General features: G+C 52.3%; 1 protein-coding gene across 5 annotated transcripts in view; it reads left to right on the plus strand.

Moving 5' to 3' along the window:
* POU6F1 (POU class 6 homeobox 1) overlaps window positions 1-8,564 on the plus strand; it is a 29,389-nt gene extending 20,825 nt beyond the window's left edge. For all 5 annotated transcript variants that reach the window (XM_072765282.1, XM_072765283.1, XM_072765279.1 and 2 more), the window contains 4 exons: window positions 109-312; window positions 3,391-3,532; window positions 4,094-4,262; window positions 5,260-8,564. In XM_072765282.1, coding sequence (XP_072621383.1) covers window positions 109-312; window positions 3,391-3,532; window positions 4,094-4,262; window positions 5,260-5,605 — 861 coding nt within the window. In that variant the 3' untranslated portion in view covers window positions 5,606-8,564. The remainder of the gene's footprint in view (window positions 1-108; window positions 313-3,390; window positions 3,533-4,093; window positions 4,263-5,259) is intronic.
* The last annotated feature ends 313 nt before the right edge of the window (window positions 8,565-8,877 follow it).

Genomic DNA, 8,877 nt, shown 5'->3' on the forward strand with positions numbered 1-8,877 from the left:
GGAGGGTTAAATGAGTTAAGTCCCTTCCCTGCCAGTGTGGGGATTTGGGCAAGGGACAGAACCAGACACTGGCCTCACCCCTGGGGTCCCTGCGTTGTTTCCCCCCAGGTTATTGGAGCGCTTCCGTGGGTAGTGAACTCGGCTAGCGTGGCAGCCCCAGCACCAGCCCAGAGCCTGCAGGTCCAGGCTGTGACACCCCAGCTGTTGTTGAATGCCCAGGGCCAGGTGATTGCGACCCTGGCCAGCAGCCCCCTGCCTCCACCTGTGGCTGTCCGGAAGGCAAGCACGCCTGAGTCCCCTGCTAAGAGCGAGGTACAAGGGCTGGGTTGGGGCGAGGGCAGGGGTGGGGCAGTGGGGGTCAGGCAGTGCTGTCTGGCATGGGCTGCCTCCCTCAAGACTCCAGGGCAGGACAAGATTATCTTCTGAAGTCCCTGGGAAACAGAGTACCTCCCCAAAGTGAAGGCCCAAGCGACTCCCCACATACTCTGTCCAGGGAAAGAGCACCCCCCCACACCCACACCCACCCCACACACCAAAAACACGTGTATGTCCCCACAGAGGCCAGTGCCATGCTGAGAAGGCCAGGGAGGTGGTCAAAGGAAACTGAGCCTCCATTAGCTCCAGGATGAACAAACTGCCAGAAAAGCCCCAGGAGGTTATTCTCCAGCCCTCCCACTTCACTCCTGCACTATGCACTGTGGCTTTGAATTTTCCTTTCTTTGTTCATTGCAGGAGCAGTTTTGAGTGCCTACTAGATTCCAGGTGCTAAAGATCTAGAGATGAGTAAGATGATGCCCTTCCTAGCCGTAGGTAGCCTGGCGCTGGAGGCAATTGCAAGCCAGCGTGACAGAGACTATGATAAGGACATGATAAGGTGCTGTGGGGACCCAGAGAAGGGAGCTCTTGACAGACTGGGGAGTTCAGCAAGACCTCATAGAGAAGGGGTGTCGAACTAATCTAAAGGGATGAATTGGATGGAAGAGTGGGTCTACCTCTATATAACTGTAGGAATTACAATGTGCCAGAGCAGGGGCTCCCAAACTTGAGTGGGTCTCAGAACCACCTGGAGGACTTGGGATGCAGATTCCCAGCACACACACACATTCCCCCCACACCCCCGGAGTTTCTTATTTAGTAGGTCTGGGGTGGAGCCCAAGAATTTGCATTTCTAGCAAGTTCTTAGGTGATGCGGGAGGTCGTGACTCTCCAATGTGGTGTGCTGCTTCCAGGCTTTGTGAATAACCTCTTAGCCTCATCTGTAAGATGGAGATTATCAGAGGTTATGAATGTTTTTTTTTAATAAATAAAGATTTTATTTATTTATTTGAGAGAGAGAACGAGAGCAGGGGAAGACAGAGAAGCAGGCTCCCCACAGAGCTGGGATCCCTATTCAGGGCTCTATCCCAGGACCCCAAGATCACAACTTGAGCTAAAGGCAGATGCTTAACTGATTGAGCTACTCAGGTGTGCTAGAAGGTTATGAATGTTAACAGACGTATTACACATAAGACAGTTAACACCCTGGTACACAGGAAGCACTGAAAAAACGATGCTTTTATTTTATCACTGTTACTGTATATAGTGGGGACTCATGGACGGGCCTTTAGCAGGGAAGTGGCTAGATGTGTATTAAAAAGAAGTTACGTGGGGGGTGGGCCCTGGGGGGGCTCAGTTGGTTAAGCATCTGACTCTTCATCTCAGCTCAGGTCTTGATCTCAGGGTCATGAGTCCAAGCCCCGAGTTGGGCTCTAAGCTGGGCTAGAGCCTACTTAAAAAAGAAATTACCTTAAAAGAAAAAGAAAGAAAGAAAGAAGTTACCTATTATCTAGGGAGAGCTAAGAACTGAATTGTAGCGAGACTTGAGTCCTTGTAACCTGCTAGGAAGCCACTGAAACGGTTCTAGGCAAGAAACGAGGAGCCCTGACCTAAGGTTAATAAGGCTCTGGGGATGAAGAGAGAATGGGCTTAATAGGTCCCAAGAGGTAGAAGCCCGGAATAGGACCCATCCTAGAGAAATCTGCACTTTTTAGGAAACTTTTGTTGTTGTTGTTAAAGATTTTATTTATTTGAGAGACAGAGAGAGAGCGAGAGAGTGCAAGAGAGAGAGCAGAAGCCGGGAGGAGCAGAGGGAGAGGGAGAAGCAGACTCGCCCTGAGCAGGGAGTCTGACTCAGGGCTCAATCCCAGAACCCTGGGATCATGACCTGAGCTGAAGGCAAACACTTAACCTACTGAGCCCCCCAGGCCCCCCAGGAAGCTTTTATTATTATTATGTTTTTTTTTTTATTTTTTTGAACGCGGCGCTAAACCACTGGGGCACTGGGGCTGCCCCCCAGAAAGCTTTTTTTTTTTTTTTTTAAATCATACTAGGGCGCCTGGCCGACCCAGTCAGTAGAGCATGTGACTCTTGATCTCAGGGTCATGAGTTCTAACCCCATGTTGGGGGGAGAGTTTACTTTTTAAAAATCATATTAAAAATACTGATTTTATATATTTATAGTTTCTCTTGATAAATATATGTGATTTTTATAAAAATTCCAATATTATGTATAATGGAAAAAAGTAAAAATCCCTTCCAATTCTACCTTCAGAGATGATATCTGTTGGCAACTTGCTTTATGTTCCTCAAGATTTTTTTTTCCTGGAAATTCATGTGTATATTTTATAGGAATTGTTCTATAAAACCTGTTTTTGCTTTCCTTTTTTTTCCACTTAGCACTGTGACCCAGAGCTCTTTGTGTGTAATTAAGAGATTTACCATGTTCTTTTTATTTTTATTTTTTTAAAGATATTTTATTTATTTATTCATGAGAGACACAGAGTGAGAGAGGCAGAGACCCAGGCAGAGGGAGAAGCAGGCTCCATGCAGGGAGCCTGACGTGGGACTTGATCCCGGGTCTCCAGGATCACGCCCTGGGCTGAAGGCGGCGCTAAACCACTGGGCCACCTGGGCTGCCCACCATGTTCTTTTTAATAGCTGCACAGAATCTCACTGTAGGGAAATATCAGGAGTCACTTGCCAGTTTCCTGTTAAATGGACATTCAGGCCCTGGAAGACCCTAGAATCAGGCTTACATTTCTGCTTTGAGGGAACAGATTTGAGAGCAGTTATCTCAAGGGCAGACACTTGTTGGGGCTTTGACCATGTGTCTGAACCTTTCTGGGCCTCTGAGCTGCCTAAGTTGACTATGAGGCTTCAACTTAGTGCACCATGTTGCTGTGCTTATTTCAGAGGTCATTATTGTTGGGTGGGTACTAATAAGTAGCTTCTAGTCTTGCTTTGTGATGGGGCGCAGGTAGGAGTGTGCCAGGTGAGTGAGGATTTCATGACCATTTTGCCCTGCCTGTGGTCCATGTAGAGACCAGAGACTCACTGGCTCTCTTCTCCTAGGTACAGCCCATCCAGCCCACACCAGCTGTGCCCCAGCCTGCGGTGGTCATCACCAGCCCCGCCCCAGCGGCCAAGCCATCTGCCTCTGCTCCCATTCCAATCACCTGCTCTGAGACCCCTACTGTCAGCCAGTTGGTATCCAGTAAGTGGCTCCCGGAGAAGGTTGTAGAGGAGAGGAGAGGCATGTATTCAGATACCCCTGCACCTTTAGATGCTGCTGTCTTTAATAAACTTTCTAGAGTCCAAAGGGGAAGAGCAAAGGCCTGATGCCAGGGATTGGCTTTCTTATTCTCAGTCCTGCTGAGCTGGATTCTAAGCATGATGATAGTGGAGGCTGCTCCTTTGAGAAGCCAACCCATTGGCTGTCTCTCCCTTGGTCTCTCACCTAGTGCTTGAGGAATGTAGATAGCTAAAGTGTGCAGGTGTGCTTGGGGCTAAGGAGTAAGGAGAACGGGGGAGGGTCGGCCATTAGAGCTATAAGAACTTGAAAATAGATCCCTACTTCCAGACAGTTTAGTCCAGGCTCCTTTCCCCCAAGTCCTGTTTGCTTTGGAAATAGGGGTGATGAGGGGATTAAGGGTACATGGGCCTTTTGTCAAATGTCCTCCTCCCTCACTATTTCACCAGGCCAGGCTGATAAGCTAGATAAGCAGTAGTATCATCTGTCTTACACACTCACCCCTGGTCCCTTCCTCTGGCCCAGAGCCACATACCCCAAGTCTGGATGAGGATGGAATCAACTTGGAAGAGATCCGGGAGTTTGCCAAGAACTTTAAGATCCGACGGCTGTCCTTGGGCCTCACGCAGACTCAGGTGGGTCAGGCTCTGACTGCCACGGAAGGCCCAGCCTACAGCCAGTCAGCTATCTGCCGGTGAGTAAAGCTGCTCTGGACAAGGTCAAGGCCTGCTCAGACACCTGATGTCACTAGACACTCACTGGGACCCGGGTGCATGGATCCTTTCTGTGTTCTCCCTTGCTCCTACCTCCTTCCAGCCCAGGAGGGCTGTTCTGAGCCTAGGCATGAACACCTAGAGTAGCCAAAGACTGATCTAGTCCGTCTGAAGGCCCTCTGAAGTTTATCTAATCCTGAGCGTTTATATGGTCTTTTGGTGGGGGGACCCCGAGACCCTAATCCATTCAGAACCCTACAGGGAAAGGAGTACAGCTTATGAAGTTGCTCACAAAAGTGGGACCTCTGGTCCTGACTTAGCTCTCAACCACGACCCCCCTACTCCCCCTCTTATGCTCTTATCTCTCCCTCCTCCAAGGCATGGCTAGAAAGGGATATCAGCATTCGGACTGGTTCTGGTGCTAGCCACAGAGGAGGGCGGAGGGTCTCAAAAAGAATGAGCACATGGCTCAGGGATGGCCAAAAAGTTCCTGCCAAGCCCGTGGATTAGACAAGTGAGAGTGCTGGACCAGGTGCCCTGTTGGCAGTTCTGTGGTCGCATCTAGGCTTGGCTGGAAAGAGTAGTCTGACTTGATGATGCTGATGTGAGACTGAATTGGGGACTGTGGCACTTGAGACATCCATGTGCCATCTCTAAAGGCCTCTGTAGACAACTTCTCCAAGGACCCCACTCATTTGGGTGTGAATGTTCCGAAGTTGTTCATAGGGCAGTTTCCCTGTCATCCTTGCACCACTGAACTAAGGCCATGGGAGTGGTCTCCCTGTTATGACCTGGGATCCAGGACAGCCTGAGGAGTTTGGGCTGGGCTGGGCCAGGGTGGTCTTGGTGGGGTTGGGGAGGGGAACACTGAGTACAGTGTCACCGGTCCTGAGAGGAGCAGCCCCTCGTGGAGAGTACTCCCCAGTGTGGGGTGTAAGACATTCTCACTGTCCCTTCCGGGTCTTGGGTCACCCACAGGTTCGAGAAGCTGGACATCACGCCCAAGAGTGCCCAGAAGCTGAAGCCAGTGCTGGAGAAGTGGCTGAATGAAGCCGAACTCCGGAACCAGGAAGGGCAGCAGAACCTGATGGAGTTTGTGGGAGGGGAGCCCTCCAAGAAACGCAAACGCCGCACCTCCTTCACCCCCCAGGCCATAGAGGCTCTGAATGCCTACTTCGAGAAGAACCCGCTGCCCACAGGCCAAGAGATCACCGAGATTGCTAAGGAGCTCAACTACGACCGGGAGGTCGTGCGGGTCTGGTTCTGCAATCGGCGCCAGACGCTCAAGAACACCAGCAAGCTGAATGTCTTTCAGATCCCTTAGGGCTCGGCCCCCAGCCCTGCGTTCCAGCACTTTGTACTATTCCCTTGGCACCTGGCTGCAGCCACTGCCGTGACAGCACCTGTCCACAGGCAGCTGTGCTCGTCCGGGGTCGTGAGAGTCCACTGTGTGCATGTGCGTCCACTGCCTCCCTCCTGTCCTCCACATATCTCACAGCCTGGGGAGGGCGGAGGGGCCCACCCGAGGACTCCAAGCTCTTCTCGGGGCCGGTCACGCCAAGGGACCCCTCCCTTAAGTGGTGTCACTTAAAGAAGCACTTTGCTAATGTGGTTTTCAAAGGGTGAGTCCTGGTTGGGAACCAGAAACTCTCCGTCTTTGGGGCAGGGCCACCGCAGCCTCTGAGGACCCCTGGCCATTAGCTCTTGTTTTTGATGGCATTCTCTCTCTCCACCCTCTCTTCCCCTTTGCTCCTCTGTGTAAGCGTGGCAGGTACAGCAGCTTGTCCAGCGGAACCACAGCCTCACCTCCCAGGCACACTGTCCCCGAAAGGACCCAAGAGGCACAATTCCGAAAAGTGTGATGAGCTGCTCAGAAGGTCAGGCTCAGTGTCTGCCTTGCCTTCAAGGTCAGAAGGTTCCCACAGCCCTGGGGCCGGAACATGTGATCTCCTTTCCCATTTCTTCCTGATTCCTTTGGGGGGCAATTGCACTAAAGCAGAACCTTTTCACGTGTGACCCGTGTTGGAAGGAAGCAGCTTTGAACTCTAGCTGTCCAGGAGCTGACCTAGGTCTACAGCAGGTTGGGAACTAAATAAATAAGCCCATCCTCCCAGATTTTAGTCTAATTTCTGCCCATGGCTCTCCCCCCACCACTAAACAGTGAGGCTTATAAAGAACTGGCGGCCTAGAAAAATCGTGCTTCCCAAGCTTCCAATCGTTTCTCCCCAGCACCTGGAGAAAAAAGAGGGAAGGGATCTGATTCTCTTTCTCTTGTCCTCCCACTCACCCCCAACCCAGTACTGGGCCTTCTCACAAGGGGCAAGTGAAACACTAAACCTGACAGCAAGACCCTGGGGAAAAGGCCAACATCCAGAAAGAGCTGACGGCAGCCCAGGAAGGTGTCTTGCGGAAGGTGACTTAACTCTAATTTTCTTTGTGACTCTGAGCCTTGGATACCGGAGGAGAAATCTTATTTTGTCCAAAGTCTTAGACCACGTGTTTGTGCAAGCAATCCCCCCGGCCCCATGCTCCTCTGAGTCAAGAAGACCCCCCAAAGCAGGATGGGTGTCGCCTGTAGAGAGGACAGCTATGGCACATTGAGGGCTGGCGTCTCATCCAAGCTGCTAAGTGAGTTTCCCAGCCTCGCTGTGGCTGGACAGTCCCTGGAACTCAGTATATTGCTCCGGGAGGTCAGGGGAGCACTAGGAGGTTTGCTTAGATGAACCTAGACTTGCTGTGTAGACTGTCCCTAAAGGGCCACCAGTCACAGGGCCGGGTCTGCAGCAGCTGCCCACCACTGCCCCTCACATGACACACCCTGACGTGGTGGCGAGGGCACGTCCCCAACCCCGCTGGATGCAGAGCCACCTCCTCGTCCAGCTTCCTCTGGCTTGCTGTTGTTTCCTGGTCCGTGTCCGGCCCGACATTGCAGATTGGCCACCCTCTTGGTGCCCCGCCAGTGAGAGGACAGTTGTGTCAAACTGCCACACACACACACACACACACACACACACACACCGCCGCCCCTGCCCCACTGTTCAGACCCCCCAGGCCTCCCTGAGTGTGGTGGGAGTGAGGAAGCAGGCGAGCGCCTTAACTGCCCCAGCCTCCCAGGAAAGAATACGTGTCCCATGGCGGGGGGGTGGGGGCCTTCACCCTCAGATTTAGGGTTATCCACTCTGTCTCAGGGAGATGCGGAGCTCACCTGGGAGGGTCGCTGTAAACAAGTTGGCCGTCAGAAGAGTTCAAGTCCTGGAGTTTGTAAAGGCCTCAGTGACTCACACTCCAATAAATTACAGAGAGGCAGGTTTGTCGCCCTCGAACACTTGTGTTCAGCTATGCTTTCTTTTTTGGGAGAGACAAGTGGGTCACAGCTGGAGCCCTGGGAGTAGCGTATAATCCCGGGTGTGTCCGTGGCAGGAGATATGCAGGAGGATGCCATCTGTCCTGGTCTGGGAAAGGAAAGCGATAATGAAGTTCTGGTCTAAATTAGGCCCGGCCATGCTTTCTCAGCTCCTCCTTTTTCTAAATTTGTCTTCCCGAGGCTGGGCTAAGGATGAAACCGTTTTCTCTTCTCCAGGAAGGATGGGTAGGTCTTTCGGAGGGATGACACCAGGGGCAGAATTTTTGCAGGCTGAATTCCCACTGCAGAGTGCCCCCCTCCCCCCGAAATGGCCCAAGGCAGAGCCCACAGCCCTGCTGTCCCTACTCCTGCTCCCCCACTGTAGGGTCCTCGGGAGTAGCTCTCTGTACCCAAGGGGGTTTTTTTGCTTTGTTTCTGGTAGCATCAGGCTCTGAAGGGAGTTTATATAATTTTTGTTTTGAAAGCACCTTTCTGGACAGAAGCCAGAGCTTCATGGCCCCTTTGCCATGGAAAGGCAGGAGAAGGGACAGAAATGATCTGTTTGCGTGTGGTATTGTTTTTTTTAAGCGAAAGAAAGACCAAAACTTTCCATGGCCTAGTGAATCAGCTGGGGTCTTTGAGCCTGCACTGTCCACGGCATTTCATCTAGTGGGGGCCCAGGAAAGAATTTGGCCCCACGCGATTGAGGAACACGCTTGAGTTTGGAATGAGAGACCCTCACGTTTTCATGTCCTTGGACCCTATCACCTTCCTCTGCCTAGATTCCTTTCCTGTCCCCTACGGCCAGGCTCTGACACTGGGGTTCTGACCCCGACATGGGGCAAAGCCTGCCAAGGGCTGGAGTGACGGGCGGGGAGGGAGGAATGGGGATGAAGCACTTGGTGTAGTTGTGTGGAATAAACAGTATTTTTCTTTTGTACTGGTCTGCTTGTCTGTCCTTCGCCTCGCGGGGTGGGGCTGACAGGGAGGAGCCAGGTGCGTGCCAGGGAGCTGCCCTTGTTATCAGAGTTTGTAGCCTAGAAAACCCCATTGCAAGAGGGTGCGGGTCAGTGCCCTGGACTCTCCCTTCAGAAAGCCCTGCCATGACCCTCCCGCCATGGTCAGCCCCACGGAATGCCGGGCCAAGATGTGCCCTTTCTCCTTCTAGGACCTCAGGATTCCCTGCAAGGCCTACTCTCCGTCCTCTCTTGTCTGGGTCTGGACCGACTGTGCCATTGGTGCGCACACTCCCA

This window comes from Vulpes vulpes, chromosome 8 (assembly GCF_048418805.1).
Source record: "Vulpes vulpes isolate BD-2025 chromosome 8, VulVul3, whole genome shotgun sequence".
Lineage (NCBI taxonomy): Eukaryota > Metazoa > Chordata > Mammalia > Carnivora > Canidae > Vulpes > Vulpes vulpes.